The sequence below is a fragment of the Pelodiscus sinensis genome, chromosome 4 (genome assembly GCF_049634645.1).
Source record: "Pelodiscus sinensis isolate JC-2024 chromosome 4, ASM4963464v1, whole genome shotgun sequence".
Taxonomy (NCBI): Eukaryota; Metazoa; Chordata; order Testudines; family Trionychidae; genus Pelodiscus; species Pelodiscus sinensis.
In genome coordinates, this window is record NC_134714.1 from 105,949,914 (window position 1) to 105,977,907 (window position 27,994).

The 27,994-nt window shown below is 45.0% G+C and overlaps 1 protein-coding gene across 10 annotated transcripts in view; it reads left to right on the plus strand.

The window, feature by feature from the left end:
- The window catches only part of SBF2 (SET binding factor 2), a 651,649-nt gene that overhangs the window by 543,616 nt on the left and 80,039 nt on the right, over nucleotides 1-27,994 (plus strand). For 7 of the 10 annotated variants that reach the window (XM_006129315.4, XM_025187865.2, XM_006129312.4 and 4 more), the window contains 3 exons: nucleotides 1,745-1,801; nucleotides 7,681-7,818; nucleotides 9,333-9,428. In XM_006129315.4, coding sequence (XP_006129377.1) covers nucleotides 1,745-1,801; nucleotides 7,681-7,818; nucleotides 9,333-9,428 — 291 coding nt within the window. The remainder of the gene's footprint in view (nucleotides 1-1,744; nucleotides 1,802-7,680; nucleotides 7,819-9,332; nucleotides 9,429-27,994) is intronic. The other 3 variants (XM_006129314.4, XM_006129313.4, XM_006129316.4) reach the window with 3 other exon arrangements.

Here is a 27,994-nt window from a genome sequence, read left to right on the forward strand (position 1 = left end):
AATGGAATCTGTCTTTATTGAACAAAACTGGGGGAGACTAGGAAAAGGAGGTGGGAGAGGGGAAGAGAGAGGGTGGGAGAGGGGAGGGCAACTAAAATGATCAGGGGTTTGGAACAGGTCCCATATGAAGAGAGGCTAAAGAGACTGGGACTTTTCAGCTTAGAAAAGAGGAGATGGAGGGGGGATATGATAGAGGTCTATAAAAGCATGAGTGGGGTGGAGAGGGTGCATACAGAAAAGTTCGTCATTAGTTCCCATAATAGAAGGACTAGAGGACACCAAAGGAAAGGAATGGGTAGCAGGCTTCAAACTAATAACAGAAAGTTGTTCTTCACAAAGCAAATAGTCAACCTGTGGAACTCCTTGCTGAAGGAGGCTGTGAAGGCTACAACTAGAACAGAGTTTAAAGAGAAGTGAGATCAATTCATGGAGGTTGGGTCCATGGAGTGGTATTAGCCACGGGGTAGGAGTGGTGTCCCTGCCCGAAGTTTGTGGAAGGCTGGAGAGGGATGGCACGAGACAAATGGCTTGGTCACTGTCTTTGGTCCATCCCCTCCAAGGTCCCTAGGGTTGGCCGCTGTCGGCAGACAGGATACTGGGCTAGATGGACCTCTGGTCTGACCCAGTACAGCCATTGTAAGCTCAGGGCTCAGGGTTGGGGGTCTCAGTGGACCACCTTGATTTTCATGCAAACCTGCTCCTGGGTGGCCAGGCTGGCAACTCTCCTGCCCTAGACGGCTGCTTTCCTGTGCCTAGTGCGGAGGTCGTGGACAAAGTCCACGATGTCTGCACTGGACCAGGCAGGTGCCTGCCTCTTGCGGTCCTGGGCAAGCTCCTGGGAGCCGCCAGCCTGGTCCCGGGAAGAGGGGGAGGGCTGGGGGGCATCAGGTGGCTGGCTCAAGCCGTGCCAGGTGCAGGGTCTGCTGGCTGGGTGCTGGCAGGCTTGCACCTGGCACGGGCATCGTAGCCAGCCCATGCCCTTTTAAGGGCTCCGGGGCCGGGAGGGGGGCAATAGAGTTTCCCTGGTGTTGGCCAGAGTGGCCACCAGAGAAAGCTGGGGAGGGCTAGCCTCCCACTAGTTCGAATTAAGGGGCCACACACCCCTTAATTCGAACTAGTAAGTTCGAACTAGGCTTAGTCCTCGTGGAATGAGGTTTACCTAGTTCGAACTAAGCGCTCCGCTAGTTTGAATTAAGTTCGAACTAGCGGAGTGCTAGTGTAGTGCCTATCAAAGTTAATTCGAACTAACGTCCGTTAGTTCGAATTAACTTTGTAGTGTAGACATACCCTAGCGGACCTCAAGCCTATTGTGCTTCTGCAAATTTGTGTACACAGAATCAAACCCTTACCTCTCTCTAAAGTGCAAAGTTTCAAAAAGTTCAATGAATACAAAATTGTTGGGAATGGAATAGATCGGGACAAGGAGAAATTTGGAGGTCAAGTAAGAACGAGCGACAATCAATAGAAACAAAAGTGAAACTGTTTGAACAGCATATGCCAGAGTGCTTGAGGTCTTTCTAAGTAGCCTTCATTGATTTGAGAGCTACCATACCGTTCTCTCACTAGAAGAGAAAACTTATAATGGCAGTAAACCATAAAAGAGACCCAGTTTGGGAATATTTTAATGAAGTTCCTGTACCTGTGTATAAGACAAGCATGTGTGCAAAATGCAAACAGTGCAACAAAGAAATGCAAGGCCTGGTTGCCTAAATGAAACAACATCATGAGAAGTGTTCCTTGTCAGGAAGAAGATGCATTGAAAATAGTGAAAGGAACATGTCTGAACATGCAGGATCTTCAGGTAGGTAAACTTTTTTATGTCATACTTCTCTGTTAAGGACTGCCTGTCTTCCTTCTGGGCTATTCTTGAATTCTCATTTTTGAGGAAAACATTTGGGGTATGTCTAGACTACAGGCTTCTGTCGACAGAAGTTTTGCCTCACATAGCCCTGTGTTGCCTCACATAGCCCTGGTCCAAGAAACTTTTTCCCGCCTAGGACTCATGCTGAACGAGAAAAAGTCAGTCCTCGACTCCACGCAAGTTATAGAGTTTGTAGGGGCAAGGCTGGATGCCATGACAGGTTGGGCATCCCTGCCAAGTGCCAGGTTTGTGACAATGAGGGATATCATTCTGTGGCTGCACCTCTGACCACAGCAAAAAACTGCATGAGACTTCTGTGCCATATGGCAGCCTGCACGTATGTAGTTCAGTACACCAGGCTACACCTGCGCTCATTTCAGGGCTGGTTAGCGAGGTACTTCAGGCCAGCCTGTGATCACATCAACATGTTGGTGACCATCCCACTAGAGGTCCTGTCTACCCTGGACTGTTGGCTGCAGGAAAGGGACGTGTGTGGAGGAGTCCCCTTTGGCCAGCAGCAGCCCTTGGTGCAGTTGGTGTTCTGTACCTTGGTACCTTTGGTGGTCTGAATTGTCAGTGTCAGCGTCGTCTGGCCCAGGACCTCTACTCCGTCGTTCATGACAAACTTTCGGCTGCGTGCGTAACAATCGGTACTCCCTTTATCTAGGACGCACTTTGGTCAACACGGGAGATCTCTGAGAGGCCCCGGAAACAACAGATGCAGGCAAGGTTTGAAATCAATCGAGCAAGTTTATTGTCAAATGCGAAGCTCTACCAGTTGATAACAGAGATCAGTACAATGTTACACCACTGAGCACTATGGCCCATGTTGACAAGGTACCAACACCGGGCAGGCCTATTGCCATATAACAGATATTAAGAGCAGTTAGTCAAAGTTAAGCTACTGTGCATTCTGTAAGTATAGGCAGAAACACCTGCCGTTCAGGCACCTAGTGCACCCCCCTCCAAAAGTCAGCCAGAGAGCACCCTTTGCGGTATCCTTTTATAGACAGGTATAAACAACTTACATCACTTCTTTACGTACCAGGTTACCACCCTCTGTTGCCTAGTTACCACCCCTCACCTTACAGAAGGGGGGCTTACTATCCTTCATGCTGGCAATTCTGACCTGGTCCTGAACCTAGGTTGGTATGTGCATTAGTTTTTGGGGAGTCTTTGTACCAAGACATTTCTTATTAAGATTTTCTGTTACTCTCCTTTGGCTTACAGTTTGTACCCAGTGCCTCCCTGTGTCCTTCCATGCTCGACCTAACTTCCACAATTACACAGTTATCAGTAGGGCCTCTTTCTTCGCTCCTGTGTTACTGAACCAAAGTCTTGCTCACTAGATTGCAGGCCTGTTGCTGTTTTCTTGTTACAGGCCTCTATTTAGGCCTGCTGACTCCATATTCCTGACCCTCAACTTACTACAACAGACACCTCCGACATGGGATAGGAAGCCCACCTGGCTGACCTACAGATGCAGGGTATGTGGTGCCAAGCAGAGCGGTCACTGCATATCAATGTCTGGGAGCTGAGGACAGTTCATCTGGCATGTCAGGCATTCCAGCCTTGGCTGAGGGGCAATTGTGTCTCAGTCCCGATGGACAACACAACAGCGATGTTTTATTTCAATTGACAAGGTGGTGCTCAATCCTCTCCTCTCTGTCAGGTCCCTCTGGGACCTCTGCATCACACAAGGGATCCACCGTCAGGCCTCCTACTACCGGGGACTCTAAACACCCTGGCGGACAGTCTCAGCAGGACATTTTCTGCCCACAAATGGTCCCTCGGGGATGATGTGACCCACCATCTTTTCTGCAGGTGGAGAACTCCCCACCTAGACCTGTTCACCTCAGATACCAACAGGAAGTGTGGCTGATTGTGCTCTTACCTGCTCTAGTTCCCCAGGGTCAATGCAGGATGTCATGTTAATGGGCTGGCCCCCTGTATGCATTCCCACCTTTCTCACTCATGCATGAGGTCTTCCTGAGGGTGCAGAGATACAGGCCAGGTGATTCTGGTGGCCCTAAAGTGGCTGAGGCAGCACTGGTATACCACTCTGGTGTCGCTGTCAGTGGAAGACCTCATCTCCCTGCCGCTTCTGCCAGACTTGTTGATGCAGGAGCTGGATCAGGGTCACCTGTGCCACCCAAATCTGCAATCCCTCCACCTCACAGCCAGGAAGATCCGTGGTTGAGGAGTGGGGAACTTCTATGTTCGGACCAGGTTAGACGGGTACTGCTGGAAAGTAGGAAGCTTTCCACGAGGGCATCTTATAGGGCCAAATGGAAGAGGTCCTCGGGCTGGGCAGCCCAGAAGGGAATAGAACCCTTTCAGGATCATATCCCTCTGATTCTGGACCACCTCCTTGAGCTTAAGCAGCAAGGGTTGTCCATCTCCTCAGTGCAGGTACATTTGGCTGCCATTACAGCATTTCACCCTGGGGATGGGAAAGGGTCTGGGTTCACCAATATGGTAGTGAAGTGTTTCCGGAAGGGTCTGGACAGGCTCTATCCCCAGATTAGAGAGCTGGTCCCCCAGTGGGACCTAAATCTCATGCTCAAGGGGCTCATGTGTGCCCTCCCACCCCCATTTGAGCCAATGCCCATGTGTTCGCTGTCCCACCTTTCATGGAAGGTGGCCTTCCTTGTGGCGATCACATCAGCCAGGAGTCGGCCCTGTGCCTGTCCTCATGGATCACGGCATGTATTAAGGCATGTTATGACCTAATGGGGAAACCGGCCCCTCTTTATCAGGGCCCATTCTACCAGGGCACAGTCCTCTAAGGCGTTCCTAGCACAGGTTCCGATATTAGACATGTGTAGGGTAGCTACCTGGTCATCAGTCCATACCTTTACTAACCACTATGCAATCGCTCAGCAGGCTAGAGAGGATGCAGCCATTGGCTGAGTGGTGTTGCAGTTGATTTCCTACTAGGTTCTGAATTCCATGGGATTCAGCTTGGGAATCACCTCGGTGGAATGGACATAAGCAAGCCCTCAAAGAAGAAAAAAGGTTACTCATCTTGTAACGTATTCTTTGAGATGTGTTGCTCATGTCTATTCCAAATCCCGCCCACCTCCCCTTTATCAGAAAGTCTGGCAAGAAGGAACTGAGGCGGTGGCGAGCCAGCAGTGGCATATATGTGCGTGTATAGCAGCACCACTGCATGGGTCTCCCTGACTGGCCCAACAGGTACTGCTAAAGGTAAGGTGGAATGGACATAAGTAACACATCTTGAAGAACAACAGTTACAAAATAAGTAACCATTTTTTACAAAACCACAGTATATTACCTGTAGTTAAAAGGGGGAAAAAAGTCCTTAATCCAAAAACAGCCATCGATATGTTTGTGGTAAAAACCGGCAGATTACAAAAAGAGGTAATTGATTAAAAGATTGCCAGCTGTTTATGAAACAAACTCTCCTTTCCATATAATTGAGAACCCACGCTTCATTAACATGGTTCAAGATACAGTCCACTCGACAGAGCAGATGTTACAGGCAAATAGCTGGATTGCTAGGGGGTAAAGCTGTTAACCTGAGTCTTGATGGGTATGTCTACACTACCCCGCTAGTTCAAACTAGTGGGGTAATGTAGGCATACCGCACTTGCAAATGAAGCCCAGGATTTGAATTTCCCGGGCTTCATTTGCATAAGCGGGGAGCCGCCATTTTTAAAACCCCGCTGGTTCGAACCCCGTGCAGCACGGCTACACGGGGCATGAACTAGGTAGTTCGAACTAGGCTTCCTACCGTTACTCCTCATTTCACTCCTCACGGGGTTCGAACCAGCTGGGTTTTAAAAATGGCGGCTCCCCGCTTATGCAAATGAAGCCCGGGAAATTCAAATCCCGGGCTTCATTTGCAAGTGCGGTATGCCTACATTACCCTCCTAGTTCGAACTAGGAGGGTAGTGTAGACATACCCGATGAGTGGAGCAGTGTCCACAATGATCCTGTTGCATGTGTTTGTGTGACAACAGAAGAAGGGAATGTCTTCCTATAGAAACAATTGATACACCAGGAAATGGAAATGTGCACACTGCAGAATACTCACAAGAAGTAGCAGTATAAAGTATAACAAGTGCTTGAAAAAAAATTCAATGTCTAGTATGCAGCTTGGACACAATGCTGCAAATGAATCCAATATGAGAAGAAAGTTAGAAGAAAGTTAAGAGAGTCACAAGTTAATAACTTATGTTTGCAGTGCTCATTTGCTGCATCTCCTAGCCAAAGACTTCAGTCAGTGCTCCAGAAACAAAGGCTAATGTTGAAATTGCAGAATACTTTCGTAACCACCGCATGGCAGAAGCTGCTCTGAAAAAAGTGAGAGGAATGAAGCTTTCTCTCCCACAAGACATGCAATGGAACTCAGTAGTGGACTGTTTTGAGCAGTATGTCAAGAACTGACCTAATCTGATGAGTGTTGATGAACAAAATCATGAAAAGAATAGATGGCACTGTCACAGCCAAAATTCTCAACGTTGGGCTTAAGAGAAATGTTGAACACTTGCAAAGTACCCTGAAGCCTATTTCTGTAGGCTTGAACAAAATGCAGAGATATGGCTGTTTTATTGTGATGCTATTGAAACTTTGAAGGAATTGAGTGAGATCTTAAAAAGAGAAATATGCAAAGACAGTGTTAAATTATAAGCATTAAAAATGAATGGAACAAGCACTATCTACAGCTTATTTTCTAGCAAATATTCTCAATACTTGGTACAGGGTCAAACCTTAACAGCTGAAGAAGAGGAGTTGGTTATGTCAGGGGTATCCAGCAATCATCCCTCCATAATTCCAACTATAATAAACTAAGGGTGAACCATTAAAGAAATATGTGTTTGCTGATGATGTTTAAAAGAAAGTCACACAAGGGAACTGGTGGAAATCATGTAAGCACTTGGATTCAGAGACTCTTTAAGTGACAATCTAGCTTTTAACAGAAGTAACTTTTTCTGCTGATGTAGGAAGAATATTTTTCTTCCTTTGGACTAAATCATTCCAACTTGAAAAATCATTAGGGACCTGAAAAAAGCAGGAAAGCTTTTCCAGATAATGAACAAACAGGAAAATGAAGGTGAAAATGACTGTGTGCGATGCAATATTGGCAGAAGACAATATTTTAAGTTTGTCATGTTGACGTGGCTGATGTAGTCAATTTAATTTTGGGTTTTTTTAAAATTAATTTAACTATGTTAGTTAAAAACAATTGTAATAAAAACAAACCTGATTTTAAAAAACTTGAACGTTTAACTAAATTAAAAAATTCTTATGCTTGTTTTGTTAAAATATTGTATGTTTGCTGTTGAAGAAAAAATCCAGAGTACATGATTTTGCTGTTTTATTTAAATAAAATAGTTTTCAGTGTCTGTCTGGTGATGTTCTTCTCCTAATACAGGATGGTGCGAAAATCATCCAGATGTTAGGGTGCATCTAGACAGAACCCTTATCTCATAATTAGCACAACTTGAGGAGCTTATTTCAAATGCAAAATAATGCTCTATTTTGAGACATCCCTTAATCTGTGTGGAATGAGGGTTACAGGGACACCAGAATAGTGCGCCCGTTATTTCAAAATCTATTTTGAAATAACAGATGCGTGTAAAAGACGGTATCCCAAAATAGCTTTGCTGTCTAGACATACCCTTAATGATTAACCTGTTGAATTAGAGATAGCTTACCTCTCAAGACTTCATAAATATCTGCTTCAATTACCTTCAGTAAATGTAATAACCATTCATTTTCTGATATATCTGTAAAGCTAATCTAAATCTATGTATAATACAGCAATAATTTAATCTATTTTGTACTTTTAGGGCCTCCTAATTTAGAATCTTCAAGCAGCATAGAACAGGAGAAATATCTGCAAGCCTTACTCAATGCAGTTTCCATCCACTGTAAAATAAACGGCAGTAATACTCTCACCGTCAGACCAACAATTGCTTTGTCTCCAGGTAAAAGTGTTCTTTTCTGTAACTAAAATGAAGAAAAGTAAAACCACTGTGGTAGTCTCTGTGTTAGACTCTTTTACTCCTTCAGTATGACTTTTTAATGTTACAGCTTCTGAAAATCTTATTCACTCTAATTTTTGCAACTGAGTTTTCTATAGTGTTGAGAATGTTGAAAGTTAAATTATTCTTCAGAACAATGTCAGTCAGGCCAAATTTGTAGCTAAATTTGGTGATCATAATTTTGTATTATTTGGCACATTATTTCACTGTATCTCAACCACGAGTTGCACCAGAGGGATTACAAAAGGAAATCCAAAGAGTTGCAAGGTATTAAAAATGTTGTTATAACTCTATAGCAAAGAAAATAAGATTTTCAAAATTACTTCAGGGCAGCCAATACCTTGACATTTTGTGAGCTCCAGTGTAGTAATAGTAATTGTATAGTATAAGTTTATAATTATTCTCCTTAATATATTTTAGTCTTTTAATATTAAATGTAAGGAGGTTGCAAAAAATTTTTGCTTCAAATGAGGGGTCACCAATCTGAAAAGGTTGAGAAACACTGCTCTATTTTATATAGCATGAAAATTTGCAAATGTGTTACAAGTTGATCCTACATGAATATATTTATATGTATCTATAAAAGTAGTGGAAAGTGCACAAGCAATGGTTCTTTCATTGTTTTACCCAGTCAGAATGAATTTTAATTTTTTCTAGGTATAATTTTGGTTAAATAAATTGAAAATTCTTGCAGTTCGCTCTAGTTTAGATATAACAAGTAAAATCACTATGAAGTTTGTCAATATTCTATTTCAGTTATATGATATAACCTGATAGGTTTTATATAAAGCTAACTCAATTAGCATCTTAGGGTATGTCTACACAGCAACATCATTTTGAAATAACTAGCGTTATTTTGAAATAACGTAGTCCACATTTTTACACAGCAGGCAGTTATTTTGAAATAATGTCAACATACTGTCAAGCTGGAGGACTTCTTACTCTGACTCTTCTAACCCTCATTGTCCAAGGAGTAAGGGAAGTCGGAGGAAGAGTGCTCTATTTCAAAATAAGTGCTGTGTAGATGCTCCCAATTTTGAAATAAGCTATGCAATTGACATAACTCAATTTGCGTAGCTTATTTTGAGTTAAGTCCTGCTATGTAGATGCACCCTTAGAAACAAGTTTGTCTACTTGGCTTTGATCAGTTGGTGGAATTGATTTAGTGTATCCAAATAATGGTGTAGTTTTTTTTGCAAAGTAACATTGTCCCAAATTTGTGCCTGCTTTGCTTCATTTATCATTAAACACTTTGATTGCATTAGCCATATCTAACCCTCCATATTGTTGCAAATGTACACATTATTTCTAAAAACAAGTTTAAGACACTCTGAAATTACAAAAATGGCAGCAGTTAAGATATGTTAACCACAAAAAGAACATTTTTGTCATTTGAATAATGTTAGTCTGAATGACAATATATTCTTTAATCCTCTATTCTTTTTGACTAACTTTAGGCACTGAAAAGAGGGCTTCAAGAATGTCCACTGTGGTTAAACAAGTAGTGCCAGGCAATTTGGATGTAAATCTATCCAGTAGCTTTGCTCGAGGAGGTTAGTAAGACTAGCTCAAAGACTAAGCATTAATGTAAACTGAAACGTATAATAAAATGTTAGCAGTGAAATAAAAACAATTAGTTTATACTTTAATTAATTGCATTATAAAATAATAAAATACATATTAGAATTCTTTAATTCATCAGCCACACATGGAGTTAAAACATGTGTCTTGTATTGCCTAATTAAGTAAATGATCATTAATTAACAGAATATTGTTAGTAATTGAACAAGCTCAGACTTGCATAGAGTTGTAAATGAGTAATTCTATAGAACCCTAACATTACAGATCAACATAATGGTTGGTAAAGATTCTTTGATACCTTGTGAATATACAAATGGATGCATCTGCATGAGGAAAATTAAGGACAGATTAGGACAATCAGTATTGGAATGGGTTGTACAGATAGGCTGCTTCAATTGAGGATGAGCTTACTGAGTCTGAAGTTACTTCCAGCTGCCATTTTTACTTTGTGAGATGTGTACATGAAGTTTTGTTTAAAAAAATACTAATACAATAAAAAAGCTTTACTAATTTGGTACTTAGAGAGCCTACATGTCTGGGAGTTGGCCTTGGGCTGCTGCTAAGAGGCAGAGACAATGTTTTTTATTTGTGAGGAATGAAATCAGAGTTTTTTGACTTTTCTCCTTTGAGCTAATCATTCTGAATTTATTTTGAACAACGGCTGCCTAAATCTGTGTACTGAAATGCATTTTATGTTTTTAGACTTGGGTAAGGAAGCAAGGATTTTTGCTAGTGATCCCAATTCTGTACCCAGTATCTGGTACTGAGAAAGTGTTTGGGTTGCAGTCACCACCTGTAGCCACTGAAGATTGCTGCTTGGCAGCCAGAGATTGTTTTTCTTGTATCATTCTTAGGGTACATCTAGACTGTGAGGATTTTTTTCCGATACTTTTGTCAGAAGAGGCTTTTTGTCAGACTGAGCCAAATTTCAGGGAAAAAAATTCGAAAGCCCCCTTCTTCCTTGTGGAACGAGGAATACAGAGGCCTCCGAAAGAGTGCGTTTGCTCTTCCGCAAAAAAAAGTGGAAGAGCAAACACGTTCCCGGGACGTGGCAGTTTTTTCAGGATACCTCCTGTACCCAAAAAAACCCTGCAGACTAGCCATACCCTTACTTATGGCTTCCACCAGTTCCCATAGCCACCCAGTCACCCAACTGTGAAACAGCCACTCAGCAGTTCCTCCAACTCGCTCTTTGCAGGAGAAAAGGAGAGAGGAAGCACCAGACTGTTGTTGAGGAAAGAACTTCACGAGTGCAGGACAGGGAAATAACTTTGTGTGAAAGAGAGATGCTCAGAAGCAGTAGAGAAAGAGAATAGAAGAGGGAGTCTCATGGAGGTGTGGTAAATGGAAAAGATCTACATGGGGAAAAGAAACACATAGCTGTGTAAGAGGAAGTGAAATGATGGACACAGCAAAGAAAAGCAGAGGGACAGATGAGGGGAAAAAACCTCATGGGCTATAGGATGAGCAAAAATTAGGGAAAATTAGGGAAAATGTCATGGAAGAGGAAGTTTTGTGCAGCTCAATATGTGACAATTTATAGCAAAATATTTATGTAACTAATGTGCATGTTTGCTAATGATTTTCCTATAAAATTAAACTTCAGCTTCTGGTGAAGTTCCACTAGCTTCAAATTAATAGAATCATAGAACCATAGAGCTGGAAGAGACCTCAGAAAGTCATCAAGTCCAGCCCCCTGCTCTAGGCAGGACCAATCCCAACTAAATCAACCCGGCCAGGGCTTTGTCAAGCTGAGACTTAAACACCTCCACAACTTCACTAGATAACCCATTCCAGTACTTGACTACCCTCCTAGTGAAATAGTTTTTCCTAATATCCAACCTGGACCTGTCCCACCACAACTTCAGACCATTGCTCCTTGTTCTGCCATCTGTCATTACTGAGAACAGCCTCTCTCCATCCTCTTTGGAACCTCCCTTCAGTAAGTTGAAGGCTGCTATCAAATCCCCCCTCACTCTTCGCTTCTGCAGACTAAACAGACTCCCTCATAAGTCATATGCTCCAGCCCCCTAATCATTTTAGTTGCCCTCCGCTAGACCCTCTCCAATGCGTCCACATCCTTTTTGTAGTGGGGGGCCCAGAACTGGACACAATACTCCAGATGTGGCCTCACCAGAGCCGAATAAAGTGGAATAATGACATCTCTGGATCTGCTGGCAATGCTCCTCTTAATGCAACCTAATATGCCATTAGCCTTCTTGGCTACAAGGGCACACTGTTGACACATATCCAGCTTCTCATCCACTGTATGCCCCAGGTCCAACTCCCTCAGCCAATGCTCCTCTTAATGCAATGCTCCTCTTAATGCAATGCTCCTCTTAATGCAACCTAATATGCCATTAGCCTTCTTGGCTACAAGGGCACACTGTTGACTCATATCCAGCTTCTCATCCACTGTATGCCCCAGGTCCAACTCCCTCAGCCTCTCCTCATAAGTCATATGCTCCAGCCCCCTAATCATTTTAGTTGCCCTCTCCAATGCGTCCACCTAATATGCCATTAGCCTTCTTGGCTACAAGGGCACACTGTTGACTCATATCCAGCTTCTCATCCACTGTATGCCCCAGGTCCAACTCCCTCAGCCAATGCTCCTCTTAATGCAATGCTCCTCTTAATGCAATGCTCCTCTTAATGCAATGCGTCCTTAATGCAATGCGTCCTTAATGCAAGGGCACACTGTTGACTCATATCCAGCTTCTCATCCACTGTATGCCCCAGGTCCAACTCCCTCAGCCAATGCTCCTCTTAATGCAATGCGTCCAACCTAATATGCCATTAGCCTTCTTGGCTACAAGGGCACACTGTTGACTCATATCCAGCTTCTCATCCACTGTATGCCCCAGGTCCACCTAATATGCCATTAGCCTTCTTGGCTACAAGGGCACACTGTTGACTCATATCCAGCTTCTCATCCACTGTATGCCCCAGGTCCAAATCCCTCAGCCAATGCTCCTCTTAATGCAATGCGTCCTTAATGCAATGCGTCCTTAATGCAAGGGCACACTGTTGACTCATATCCACTGTATGCCCCAGGTCCTTTTCTGCAGAACTACTACTTAACTGGTTGGTCCCCAGCTTGTAACTATGCTTGGGATTCTTCCGTTCCAAGTGCAGAACTCTGCACTTGTCCTTGTTGAACCTCATCAGATTTCTTGTGGCCCAATCCTCCAATTTGTCTAAGTTACTCTGGACCCTATCTCTGTCCTCAAGCGTATCTACCTCTCCCCCTAGCTTAGTGTCATCCGCGAACTTGCTGAGGGTGCAATCAATCCCCTCATCCAGATCATTAATAAAGATATTGAACAAAACCGGTCCTAGAACTGAACCTTGTGGCACTCCGCTAGAAACCGACCGCCATCCTGACATCGAGCCGTTGATCACTACCCCCTGAGCCCGGCCTTCTAGCCATCTTTCTATCCATCTTACCGTCCATTTACCCAATCCACATTCCCTTAACTTGCTGGCAAGAATATTGTGGGAGACCGTATCAAAAGCCTTGCTAAAGTCAAGGTATATAACATCCACTGACTTTCCCATGTCCACAGAGCCAGTTACCTCATCATAGAAGCTAATCAGTTTGGTCAGACACGACTTGCCCTTTGTGAATCCATGCTGACTATTCCTGAGCACATTTCTCTCATCCAAGTGCCTCAAAATGGATTCCTTAAGGATCCCTTCCATGATTTTTCCAGGAACTGAAGTAAGACTGACCGGCCTATAGTTCCCTGGATCATCCTTTTTCCCTTTTTAGAAGATGGGCACTACATTTGCCTTTTTCCTATCATCCAGGATTTCTCCTTATCTCCACGACTTTTCAAAGATAATAGCCAAAGGCTCCTCAATGACATTTGCCAACTCCCTCAGTACCCTCGGATGCATTAAGTCCGGACCCATGAATTCGTGTACATTTAGCTTTTCTAAATAATTCTTAACCTCTTCTTTACCCACCAAGGGCTGTCCATCTTCATCCCATCTTATGTCACTTAGCGCGCAAGTCCAGGAGCAGACCTTGTCCGTGAATACAGAGGCAAAGAAAGCATTGAGTACTTGAGCTTTCCGCACATCATCTGTCACTAGGTTACCTCCTTCATCCATTAGGGGCCCCACACCCTCTCTGATCATCTTCTTCTTGTTAAAATGCCTGTAGAAACCTTTCTTGTTATTCTTCACATCCTTAGCCAGTCGCAATTCCATTTGCGCTTTTGCCTTCCTGATAACACCCCAGCATTCTCAAACTATACATTTAAACTCCTCCCTGGTCATTTGTCCAAGTTTCCACTTTTTGTAAGCTTCCTTTTTGTGCTTAAGTTCACCAAGGATTTCCCCTGTAAGCCAATCCGGTCTCCTACCATGTTTGCCTCTCTTGCTACGCATCGGGATGGTTTCTTTCTGTACCTTCAATAAGGCTTCTTTAAAATACTGCCAGCTGTCCTGGACTCCTTTCCCCTTCATGTTAGCATCCCAGGGGATTCTGCCCATCAGATATCTGAGGGAGTCAAAATCTGCTTTAGAAGTCCAAGGTGTGTATTTTACTACTCTCTTTTCTTCTTTTAGTCAGGATCCTGAAATCTACCATCTTATGATCACTGCTTCCCAGGTTGTCACGTACCTATACTTCCCCTATTAGTTCCTCCCTGTTTGTGAGCAGAAGGTCAAACTGTGCATGGCCCCTGGTCGGATCCTTCAGCACTTGTGTCAAGAAATTATCCCCAACATTCTCCAAAAACTTCCTGGATTGCCTGTGTACTGCTGCATAGGTTTCCCAACAGATGTCAGGGTGATTAAAGTCCCCCACGAGAACCAGGGCCTGCGATCTGGAAGCTTCGCTCAGTTGTCCGAAGACAGCCTCATCTACCTCATCCACCTGATTCAGGGCCTGTAGCAGACACCAACCACAACATCACTGCTGTTGTTTGCTCCTTTAAACTTAACCCATAGACTCTCAACAGGTTTTTCTCCCTCTTTATACTGGAGTTCAGAGCAATCTCAGTGCTCTCTTACATATAGTGCAACTCCTCCTCCTTTTCTCCCCTGCCTGTTCTTCCTGAACAGTCTATACCCTTCCATGACAGCGCTCCAGTCATGCGAGTCATCCCACCAAGTCTCTGTTATCCCAGTGAAATCACATTTCTTGGACTGGGCCAGGGCCTCCAGTTCTTCCTGTTTGTTGCCCAGACTTCTCGCATTAGTGTACAAACACCTCAGGTAACCAGTTGGGCGCCCTATCTTCTCCATTCGAAACAGGGGTCTTCCTTTCTTGCTCATTTCTCTCTGCATTTCTTCCCGGTATCCGACTTTCCCGCTCCCCTCAGGGTTTTGGTCACCATCCCCCAACGAACCTAGTTTAAAGCCCTCCTTACCAGGTTTGCAAGCCTACCCACGAAGATGCTCCTTCCTCTCTTCATTAGGTGGATCCCATCTCTTCCTAACAATCCTTGTGCCCAGAACAGAGTCCCGTGGTCGAAGAAACCAAAGCCCTCTCTGTGACACCACCTGCTCAACCACGCATTTATGTCCTCAATTCGACAATCCCTGCCCAGCCCTTTCCCTTCAACTGGGAGGATGGACGAGAACACCACTTGCGCTCCGAATTCTTGGATCTTTTTTCCCAGCGCTACATAATCCGCAGTAACCCGCTCAAGGTCATTCTTGGCCATATCATTAATTCCCACGTGGAGAAGCAGGAAGGGGTAGCGATCTGAAGGTTTGATCAGTTTGGTAAGCCTCTCAGTCACATCCTGAATTCGAGCTCCCGGTAAGCAGCACACCTCTCGAGATTCCAGGTCCGGACTGAAGAGGAATGGCTCAAGTCCCTCTTAGGAGGGAGTCTCCCACCACCCGTCCTTTTCTTTTGGGGGTGGTGGCCGTGGAACCCCCATCCCTAGGACTATGCGTCCCATGCCTTCCAGTAGATGGTGTTCCCTTCCGGTTTCTTCCTTGTGAGGTCCCTTCCAAAGCTTTCAACACTGCAGAGCCTGTGGAGAGAGCCTGAAAGAGATTACTTACCTCTATAGCATTGGCGGGTTCCCATGCTGGCCTTTTTCCCCTTCTAGAAGTTACATGCTGCCAGTTCTCTTCTTGGTGACGTACTGCCCTCACTGGCTTCTCTGCCTGCCGTGCTTGAAGGATTAAATGCTGCCTTCTATCGAGGAAGTCTTCATCCTCTCTGATGGAGCGTAGGGTCGACATTTGGGCCTCCAGTCCTCTAATTTTCTCTTCCAAAATGTCGACCAGCTTGCACTTCGTGCAGATGAAATCTGTTCTTTCTTCTGGGAAGAAGACAAACATGGCACACGCTGTGCAGGTAACAACAGCAAACCTCTCACCATCCATCGCTGCTGTCCTGGAGAAGGGATTTAAAAAGAAAGGCAAGAGAACCTCGCCCTCGCCCTCGCCCCTTTCAAACTCCCTCTCTAAACTCCCTGTTAGCACTCACCTGTTCACAAGCTCCTTGGTCACTTGCCCACTGCCTTATAAAGCTCTGAAGTGTCTGCAAGTTCCTACCCCTACCAAGGCTCAGCCAATCAGCAGAGGCTTCTAGAATTCAAACTTTAATTAGAAGCCAACAGTTTCCACCTGCCAATCACAGCACCTACCAATCATAGCCAATCACAGCACTCACTCCATCAAGGGTGGGGAGGGCAAAGGGGAAGTTCACAAACACACAACTCAGCACACAGTAAGAAAGCCCCAAACACAACACACACTTCCCTCAAGACTCCTGTATCTGCTTCTCCTCTACCTGGAGAACTCCCTCTCTAAAATCCCTATTAGCGCTCACCTGTTCGCAAAGTATATTAAGGGATACTGGTTTAGTTGGGGGACTTAGTTGATGGTTGCATGAACTCTTAAGGGGTGAAAACTGAGCTGTCGGGAATGGCACTGCAGGGGTAGCTGAAGAGGAGTCCGCTAGTTATCTGCAGGTACTGGGATGCATGGAAAGCATGGGGAGGGGTGAGTGTGTGGCTGATATAACCAGGAGGACAGGATAGTTATTAGGTGATGTATGTAGAAGAGGGGCCACATGGCTGGGTTGCTCTCTAGGGCAGTGTTTCTCAACCAGTGGTATGAGTATCCTTAGGTGGTACTTGAGAGAAGTCTGGGGGTACGTCAACACAACTGAAATTTGGAGAAAACTGATTTTTTTTTAAGTTTTACAGCACTTTATTATTTTTGTACTTTTTACACCCAAAAATTATATCACCCTCCCAGCTACAATTAAGTTGTTTAAACAGATGTGTTGCAATGGTAGAAAAAAAATTGTGTGTCTGAAAACTGTAAGTACTGGGGGCACTTACAATTTTTTTTTTTAAAAAGGGGGGGTACTTTATAAAAAAAGTTTGAGAAGCACTGCCCATGGGGATATGCAAACCATTAGGGGGGCCATTATTGTGTCACACCTCCACTTTCTGTTGCTCCTTTCTGGCTGAGTTTTAGACCAGGGAAGAGGCAGAGAGGCCATCTGATTTCACAACAGCTGCCCCAGGCGATCTCAAGGTGTAACTGTAGGCCAGTATCTGCAGTCTGCTCACAGTTGTGGAAGATTCACAGGATTCCAGTTGAAACACAGGAAGTGTGACAAAATGATGGCAGCCCCAGTTAAGGAAGGAAGCTCTGGAGATAGAAAGGAAATATCTCCTAATAAGGGAGTAAACACCATTACTCCAGATAGCAGGCTACTGTGCTCCCACAAGATAACACAGACATCCAAGTTATCTCAGTAGTGATTTTTATATGTAATTTTGCTATTGCTAGATTTCTGTGTTCTTTCATGGTTTGTTACCATTGCGCCTTTGTAAAGCAATGTCATAATGCAGCACACGAGGCAGAAAGTGTAAGATTCAATGGACTTCTGGCTGACAAAAAGAGCAGACTGTCTTAGGAAGGCAGCCTGAAAATGGTGCTATTTTGGAGACGCTAATAACTGACATTTAATTAAAAATAAATATAACTAAGATTCGCCATAATATTCATACGACTCTCCAGAGCCACTGAAGCAAATGTTAGCAAATGTTTCTATCCCTTTGCCTCTCCTTTATGTTCCACTGGGTAACCCGGCAGTAAATGGGTCAACAATGAGATAGCCTGACTCAGCCATCAGCCCCAAGCAATGCAACAGCCAGCTAATAATATCATGTAGCACCTTATCCAGAACTGTAGGCAGACGCACTTCTGTTACTACCAGCATTGCTGTGCGTGGTCCCCTCTTCCATTTCCTTATTTTTCCTAGACGTCACACATAATGGGGTCCAAAAGTTGAGTTTAGCTGTGATATGACCCCACTGGAAATGACATTTCCTGTGCATTGTGTGTATGTGCACACTTACCATTTGGACCTCTGAAACCCCCAGACCAGTGGCAGGCAGCCCCAGCCAGGGCCAGGAGTGGAGGCCAGTGTCCAGGGCTGACAGCCGGGAGCGGAGCCTGCTAGTGGGGCTGATGGCCAGCATTGACCTCCCCTAGCCTGGCAAACTCCCTGGATTGGGACTGCTCAGGTCCCATTGGTGCCAGACCAGGGAAGTCCAACTGATATTAATTTTGTATATTTTGTATATTAATTTTGTAATTTTACAGTGTATTGGCATATTTTGTATTATTTAAATACAAATCTTACTATATATTTTAGAAATGTACTTCTGTCTGTCCGTCTGTCTGTGAGTCCATTTGTTCCAACTCCTCCTAAGTGTACCCTTGGACTTTTCAGCTTAGAAAAGAGGAGACTAAGGGGGGATATAATAGAGGTCTATAAAATCATGACAGGTGTGGAAAAAGTGAATAAGGAAAAGTTATTTACTTGTTCCCACAACATAAGAACTAGGGGTCACCAAATGAAACTAATGGGCAGCAGGTTTAAAACAAACAAAAGGAATTTTTTCTTCATACAGCACATGGTCGGCCTGTGGAACTCCTTGCCAGAGGAGGTTGTGAAGACCAGAACTTTAATAGGGTTCAAGAAAGAACCAGATAAATTCGTGGAGGGTAGGTCCATCAATGGCTCTTAGCCAGGATTGTCAAAGGCTGTTTGTCAGAGGCTGGAAATGGATGACAGGAGAGGGATCACTTGATGATTTCCTGTTCTGTTCATTCCTTCGGGGGCACCTTCTATTGGCCATTCTCAGCAGACAGGATTCTGGGCTAGATGGACCTTTAGTCTGACTCAGTATGTCTGTTTTTATGTTCTTATGGGTTTGGTAAGCGGTAAGAGCTAGGCCCACCATAATTTAAAGCAAGATAAGGGGTTGGTTGTACCAGGACAATGGGATGTGCCTAGAATTGAATTTTCTCATAAAATTGAAAGGGGTTCTAGCAGGAGGGACAGTTATCCTGCAGCATGACCACAGGGGGCAGATGGGGCGTGACCCATTGCACCCGCAGGAACCTGGGGTGGGAAAAGGACAGCTTATCTGCTGTGTATTTCAGAGAGAAAGAGAGTGTCTTTTCCCCAGCTAAGAGATGTACACTCCTACCATGGCTGTGCCCACTGCAGCAGACATGGGCAGGCGCTTCTCACCTGGCCCCAAGCCGCTGCAGTGAGAGAGGGCTGGGGTTGTCTTCTCTCCCTGGGCAGCCTGCATTCCCTCATCTCCAGCCCCACCCCAGGCCAATGATTTAAATGAAGAAAAATAAAAAAATTTGCTTGAGTTAGGGAGCAACACTGGGTAAATCTTCTAGTAAATAAATATACCAGGGATAGCCTAATATTCTACAGTTCTTGAAAACAGAATACTTCTGAATATGAATATCTGATCCTCTTGAGTATATTCAAGTCAGAGTTATGCTCATCCCCTGTCTGTATGGGTACGTCTAGACTACATGCCTCTGGCGCCAGAGGCATGTAGATTAGGCTACCCGACAGAGTAAAATGAAGCGGCGATTTAAATAATCGCCGCTTCATTTAAATTTACATGGCTGCCGCGTTGAGCCGACAAACAGCTGATCAGCTGTTTGTCGGCTCAGCGCGATAGTCTGGACGCTCCCCTGCCGACATCAAAGGGAGTTGTCGACAACCCAGGTATGCCTCATCCCAGGAGGCATACCTGGGTTGTCGACAACTCCCTTTGATGTCGGCAGGGGAGCGTCCAGACTATCGCGCTGATCAGCTGTTTGTCGGCTCAACGCGGCAGCCATGTAAATTTAAATGAAGCGGCGATTATTTAAATCGCCGCTTCATTTTACTCTGTCGGGTAGCCTAATCTACATGCCCCCTGGGAAGCACTTAATTTTTTTATTTTGGAAGAGGGGTTACTTTATTTAAAAAAAAAAAAAAAAGGTTGAGAAACACTGCTCTAGAAATATCATAGCAAAGTGTTTAGATAAAAGCCAGAGTGTTTCTGTTGTAAAGTTTTGCTGTACCTTTTCAGTCCTGGGGCTTTCTTGGCTTTTTTATGTATCTTTCAGAACAAACGTAAGACCACTCCAAGTACAGTGCTTTGTGTTTCATATTGTCTTTGGCTTAAATATGGTGTGGTGCATAATTGGTTAAATAGAAGAGTCTGGTTTTATCCCCAAACATTTAAACAGTTAAGATAGGGTGGGGAATCTTTTTTCTTTCAGGGGCCATTGACCCACAGAAGAATCAGTTGGGGACCAAACACAAGCTTAAAAAAACCCCATAAAAACATAAAAACAGCCATACTGAGTCAGACTAAAGGTCCATCTAGCCCAGTATCCTGTCTGCTGAGAATGGCCAATAGTAGGTGCCCCCGAAGGAATGAACAGAACAGGAAATCATCAAGTGATCCCTCTCCTGTCATCCATTTCCAGCCTCTGACAAACAGCCTTTGACAATCCTGGCTAAGAGCCATTGATGGACCTACCCTCCACGAATTTATCTGGTTCTTTCTTGAACCCTATTAAAGTTCTGGTCTTCACAACCTCCTCTGGCAAGGAGTTCCACAGGCCGACCATGTGCTGTATGAAGAAAAAATTCCTTTTGTTTGTTTTAAACCTGCTGCCCATTAGTTTCATTTGGTGACCCCTAGTTCTTATGTTGTGGGAACAAGTAAATAACTTTTCCTTATTCACTTTTTCCACACCTGTCATGATTTTATAGACCTCTATTATATCCCCCCCTTAGTCTCCTCTTTTCTAAGCTGAAAAGTCCAAGGGTACGTCTAGACTACATGCCTCTGTCGCCAGAGGCATGTAGATTAGGCTACCAGACATAGTAAAATGAAGCAGCGATTTAAATAATCGCCGCTTCATTTAAATTTACGTGGCTGCCGTGCTGAGCCGACAAACAGCTGATCAGACGTACCCCAAGTCTTTTTAATCTCTCTTCATATGTGACCCATTCCAAACCCCTAATCATTTTTGTTGCCCTTCTCTGAACCTTTTCCAATGCCAAGATGTCATTTTTTAGATGAGGCGACCATATCTGTACACAGTATTCAAGATGTGGACGTACCATGGTTTTATATAGAGGCAATAGGATATTCTTTGTTTTATTCTCTACCCCTTTTTTTAATGGTTCCTAACATTCCATTTGTTTTTTTGACTGCGCTGCACATTGAGGGGATGTTTTCATCCACAGTGACTCCAAGATTTCTCACTTGAATAGTTGTAGCTAAATTAGTGCCCATCATATTGTGTATATATAGTTGGGATTATTTTTTCCAATGTACATTACTTTACATTTATCAACATTAAATTTCATTTGCCACTTTGTTGCCCAATCAGGGTATGTCTACACTACCCCGCTAGTTCGAGCTAGTGGGGTAATGTAGGCATACCGCACTTGCAAATGAAACCCGGGATTTGAATTTCCCGGGCTTCATTTGCATAAGCAGGGAGCCGCCATTTTTAAAACCCCGCTGGTTCGAACCCCGTGCCGCGCAGCTACACGGGGCACGAACTAGGTAGTTTATTCCCACGAGGAATAACGGGGCTGCCGACAAAGGGCTTTGATGTCGGCAGGGGAGCGTCCAGACTAGCGCACTGAGCGGACAAACAGCCGATCAGCTGTTTGTCGGCTCAGCACGGCAGCCATGTAAATTTAAATGAAGCCGCAATCATTTAAATCGCGGCTTCATTTGACTTTGCCTATGTGTCTAATCTACATGCCTCTGACAACAGAGGCATGTAGTCTAGACACAGCCTAGGATTTAACTTACACTTTTTAAACAATGCCTTTTTATCTCTCACTGCTTCTTTTACTGGGTAAGCCACAGTGGCACTTTTTTGGTTCTCTTACTGTTTTTTAATTTGGGGTGTGCATTTAAGTTGGACCTCTATTATGGTGTCTTTGAAAAGTTTCCAGGTTGCAGGGATTTTACTTTTGTCACTGTACCTTTTAATTTCTAAGTTTAACTATCTTCCTCATTTTTGTGTAGTTCCCCTTTATGAAATTAAATGCCATAGTGTTGGGCTGCTGAGGTATGTTTCCCACCACAGGGATGTTAAATTTTAGTACATTATAGTCACTGTTTCCAAGTGGTCCAGTTATATTTATCCCTTGGACCATATCCTGTGCTCCTCTTAGGACTAAATAAAGAATTGCCTGTGCCTTTTTGGGTGCCAGAACCGGCTGCTCCAAGAAGCAGTCATTTAAGGTTTCAATGCATTTTATCTCTGCATCCCATCCCGAGGTGACGTAAGGATATTATTGAGTTTTTTATTTTGATAGCCTCTGTCAGCTCATTTGTAGTCAGAGTCACATTAACTCTTCTGGACTTTTAGATTTTGTAGGTTCCCTAGATTCTGGGGTGGGGCCAAAAATGAGGTTCAGAGAGCAGAAGGGGCTGCAGGTTGAGGCAGGAGGATAGGTAGGTGCAAGAGAGGGTTAGGGCTCCAACTGGGGGTGCAGGCTCTGGGGCAGGGCTGGGAATGAGGAGTTCGAAATACAGCAGGAGGCTCCAACTGGGACTAAGAGGTGTGATGTGCAGGAGGGGTCTCAGGACAGGAGTTTAGGGTGGGAGTGCAGGATGTGGGAAGGAGTTAGGGTACTGGAATAGGCTGAGGGCTGGGGCTCAAGGTTGGGCTGTGGGGTCTAGGAAGGAGTTAGGGAGTTAAAGTGCAGGAGGGAGTTCAGGGCGATCCCAGGAAGGGGCTCATCGGTGGAGCAGGGCCTTGGGGTGTGGGTGCTTACCTGGTGTAGCTCCTCATTCATGGAGGGACAAGCAGGTGGCTCAGCTTGGTCCATGCTTCCGTGAGCTAGCCAGCAGGCATTGCCTCTTGCAGCTCCCATTGGCTGGGAATCCCACTCAATGGGAGCTGCAGGGGCGGAGCCTGCAGGTGATGGCAGCATGGGAGCAGAGTTTTCCCCAGTGCTCATGGCGCTGTGGCTCCAGCCCAGCAGAAGGGACAGCAGTAAAATCCACCTCCCACAGGCCTGACAGGGCCAGAATGCAGGAGCTTTAGTGCCTGCAACTCAGGGCCTTGGGTGATGGGAGCCTTGCAAAAAGAACTGGGCTTTTGGCAACCCAGAGATCTTTTTGTAGAGCCCCTCCTTAGTCCAGGGCCCCGAGAAGCAGCCTGTAAAGATCCTTTCTTAATCCAGCCATGCCTGTAATGGGAATGGGCTCCAAATGCCAGCGCTTGCAGTCTAGCCCTGCGAGAGGGCACTGAGGCTTGGGGCTTCCAACTCACGGCATGGAGACTTGCCGTAGATCAGATCAAATTAAGCAAGATGTCAGATCCAGTGCACAGACCAGACATTCCCCACCTCTGCATTAAGAAGTGGTGTCAGAGGGATAGAACGTTGTCACAGATTAATGATAAAGTTATAGGAAATATATATGGAGTCAAAGCCAAGACATGCATGGAACAAGCAGGAGACGTTGTTAAGTGATTATCTTCTACTGTAATTTTTATGTAAAACCAAATGGTTTATGTAGATGCGTAGATGCAAGTACCTGGGGCCAAATCCTGCTTTTTGATGCACATGTATGACTCCCCTCTGAAAGTCAGGAGTGTGCACTTGCAGGAAGAATTTGCCCCTTGAGATGATGAATTATGATGAATATTAATGGTTTAAACTGCTAACTTTCCTAAATAGCTTATGCCGTGCTTTAGAATTATAAATTGGCAGGACTACTGTCCTGCATCCTGATTGTCCCAGAGAACAGAATAATTATTTCATTATGCCAGTCAGAAGGGAACAAATACAATTTTGCACAGCGATTCAGTGGTTCTATGGCTAAGCTTGCTTCTCACATGCTAAAACATTTTAATAGTAATGTTCAATCAGGTGTCCAGCAATCTGAGTGAATGGCTTAAATTCTATTTCATTCATGACTGTGCTTCATGCTTGGGATTATTGCAATATCTTTGAAAATTATTTAGATGAGTGAGTACTGCTTTTCCACGTTTTAGTTTGCTGTTGTTTTGTAATGACTAAGAAATGCACTACCTCTTCTCTGATACTTTGGATATTATTGAAATATAAACTTACATCAATGGAAACTGACAAGTAACCTTTTTCTTCTCTCCTATTCAATTTGCTTATGACTGTCTCGCTGCAATGTGCATTCCATTCCTCCTCCTTCTGTCTGTACTGTTATCTACCAGGGCTTGGGTACAGAGATAAATATCTCGCTCACTCAAATTCCAAATCAACAGCTAAGGGAAGAGTCCATCAAGGTACTGTATTCTCTATCCTGGCAGTGTATTCTAGTCTACATCTCCAGAGTTAGTGCTATGTTTTCATATATTTTCAAGTTGACAATGTTAATAAAGTTCTTTGAGCAGTTGCTCATACACATTCCAATAGGTGTGTGCATGCGCCACGTGCAGGATCGTCAGAGAATTTTTTCTTTGTGGTACCCCAGCAAGTTGGCTGTGGAGCTTCCTGGTGTGGTGTCTTCAAAGTGTGGTATATTGGACACTGCTGACCCTCCCCCAACCTCTCAGTTCTTTCTTACCACCAGTGTTGGTCATTGGAATTCCCTGCTGCTCTGCTCTCATTCTTGGTATCCATCGTTGTTTAGTTCTTCACTGTTAGTTTTCAGTTTCTCATGTTTGTAGTTAGTTAGCCTGGGAGGTGGTTCCCTTCCAGTTTACAGTTCCCCTGACTGGGGCATGCCACTGTCTCAGGGATTCAAATCTTGTGAGAGCTGTGGGAAGTGATGTCCAACAACAGTCCACACTCTTCCTGCATTAAGTGCCTTGGAGAGGACCATCAAACAGCTAAGTACCCTATTTGCCAGAGCTTTAGGCCTCAGAGGGTATGTCTACACTAGCCTCCTAGTTCGATCTGGGGGGGCTAATGAGGGCAACTGAAATTGCAAATGAAGTGCGGGATTTAAATATCCCACACTTCATTAGCATGTTCCCGTCCGGTCGCCATTTTAGAAATTAACTAGCCCGAAGTAACTGCCCATGTCTGCACGTGGCAGTGAAACGGGATTCTGAATTAAAGCCCTAAATTGAATTAGCTGTTATTCCTCCTGCAATGAGGTTTACCAGCTAATTCGATTTAGGGCTTTAATTTGGAATCGCATTTCGCTGCCGCGTGTAGACACAGGCAGTTACTTCAGGCTAGTCAATTTCTAAAATGGTAACCGGACGGGAACATGCTAATGAAGCACAGGATATTTAAATATTTAAATCCCGTGCTTCATTTGCTATTTCGGTCAGCCTCGTTAGCCTCCCTAGATTGAACTAGGGAGCTAGTGTAGACATACCCAGACTAAATAGTAAAGAGCGAGACTATCGCCTGAAGTTCCTGCTTATGTAGGCAGCTGTCCGTTCTCATCCTACAGCAGAGTCGGCACTAGCTGCAGTGGTGAGCAGAGCACCAACCTCCACACTGGACCCCTCAGCACTATGGGTATGTCTACACTACCCCGCTAGTTTGAACTAGTGGGGGTAATGTAGTCATCCGCAGTTGCAAATGAAGCCCGGGATTTGAATTTCCCGGGCTTCATTTGCATGAAGCCGGCCGGCGCCATTTTTAAATGCCGGCTAGTTCGAACCCCGTGCCACGCGGCTACACGCGGCACGGAGTAGCTAGTTTGGATTAGGCTTCTAATCCGAACTAGCTGTACTCCTCGTTCCATGAAGCCTAATCCGAACTAGCTACTCCATGCCGCGTGTAGCCGCGCGGCACGGGGTTTGAACTAGCCATTTAAAAATGGCGCCGGCCGGCTTCTTGCAAATGAAGCCCGGGAAATTCAAATCCCGGGCTTCATTTGTAACTGTGGATGACTACATTACTCCCACTAGTTCGAACTAGCGGGGTAGTGTAGACATACCCTATGTAAATATGTCTCAAGGGATCCCTGGGATTACTCCTCACCACAGGCAGGTTCAAGTATGCAGCTCTATTCCCACTCCCCAGTGCCACACAAGAATGAAAGGACTGATAGAGGCCAGTCCCCAGGCAAGCATCCTCAAAAGGACACCAGTAGAATGCACCATAAGGCAGAGCAACCAAAGATGGGGCAGCAGGCCCTGGCCCTTATGACAGACCAGGCCGGGTCTGGGCACAGCTGAGGGCATCCACTCAGGAAGAATTGCTCAAATTCAGGGCTCCTTACAGCCCCTGACTGGAGACCCTTCCCAAATAGGCTACATCAGTCATACAGAATGCTTCAGCTGCCTACCAAGCAAGCCAGAAGCCTCACGAGCAAAACCCTTAGACACACCAGCTCTTCCTATGCCCTAATCAGCTCCGGGCCTAACACACAGGTGAGGGGTTATAGGACCCAATTTCACCTGACCCAAATGGGTTCTCCAGTCCCAAGAAACCAGCCACAGTTCCCAGGTCAATTTACACTTTGGATCTCACCCACAAGATCATGCTGAGCCAATCCTTTAGAATCTAAAATCTAAAGGTTTATTATTAAAAGAAAGAAAAGCATGAGAGTAAGGTTGTTAAAGGATAACACATTACATGCATCGAATCACCTAGTCTGCAGGCTCTTAGCAGAGATATTATAACTGCTAGCTTAAAAGTCTCTCGTGTACATCCTATGTCAGGACAGGCCCACAGTTCTTTTCAGTTCATGGTTCCCTGCAATGCTGCCTCTGAGCTGAGCTGAAGACCAAAATGGAGTCTGCCACATGTCATTTTATACCCATCCCTGGTCTCTTCCAAGCTGGAGAGAGTCACATGGTCAGTGGCCAGGCATTCCTTCAGGTGTATCTCTGGCACTTAGAGATCTATTGTCCTTGGAGCCTCGCTCATTAGCATATCCATTGGCTGAATATTCCTTGCCCATTGCTCAACCACAGACAGAGAAGTTTCCAGCATCCATACGGAGTACATGTTTATAACTCCACATACAGACATTATACAATTACATGAATAGCATATACAGAATCAGTAGAAGGTTAGCTTTTGTTTGACACCTCACATGGCCCACTTTGTATACACTTTTGGGGCAAACACTCCCCTATGGGCCCAGCAGTGATCTTGGCTGCTCCCCTTAAAACCCAGTAACGTGACAGCCCTGCCGAGAGGTTGGAGTCCAGTGCTTGTCATCTTCCCTGGCAGGGAGGAATTGGCAAAGGAGTTGGACCTTCCCTCTGTTCCCAACACCTTTGAAGCTGGTAGGCATCTTATCATCATGGTGCAGTCCCTGACACAGCACGTACAGGTAACTTCAGCATCCACGCAAGACCCGGAACCACTGCAGCAAACAGCAGTGCCCCTGCACCACCTTTTCTGTTGTCCCCGTCCCTGTGGCCTCCACAGCACAATCTGCAGCATGGGTAGACCAGCAGCACGGCATGCCCTCCGTGATATGATGCCACAATTTAGCTTCCCGGCACCATCGGCCTCAGTATTGCCATGGTTGGACTCAAATATTAGTTGGACTTGGGTGAGGAGTCCTTCGCATCTAAGCCAAGCCGGTACCATTCATGTTCCTAGCACTGCTCCCAGAACCGCAACCCTTGGGATGTACCAGCACACATGCCCCCCAGCAGCAACATCGGCAAGCACCAGTCCTATGGCCCTTTTGGATCCCTGGGGACTTACAACCAAGCCCAGGAGTCACCCATGTTAGTGGTATCTGCACTTCGTCACTTGCTGCTACCCCAATCGCTAAGCTAGGGGGAGAGGTAGATACACTGGAGGGCAGGGATAGGGTCCAGAGTTACCTAGACAGATTGGAGGATTGGACCAAAAGAAATCTGATGAGGTTCAACAAGGACAACTGAAGAGTCCTGCACTTGGGATGGAAGAATCCCAAGCATAGTTACAGGCTGGGAACCGAATGGCTAAGTAGCAGTTCTGCAGAAAAGGACGGGATTGCAGTGGATGAGAAACTGGGTATGAGTCAACAGTGTGCCCTTGTAACCAAGAAGGCTAATGGTGTATTTGGGCACATTAGGAGGAGCAATTCCAGAAGATCTAGAAAAGTGATTATTCCCCTTTATTCGGCTCTGGTGAGGCCACATCTGGAGTATTGTGTCCAGTTCCGGGGCCCCCACTCTAGAAAGGATGTGGATGCATTGGAGAGGGTCCATCAGAGAGCAACCAAAATGATTAGGGGGCTGGAGCACATGACTATGAGGAGAGGCTGAGGGATTTAGTTGGCAAAAGTGAAGGGGGATTTGATAGCAGCCTTCA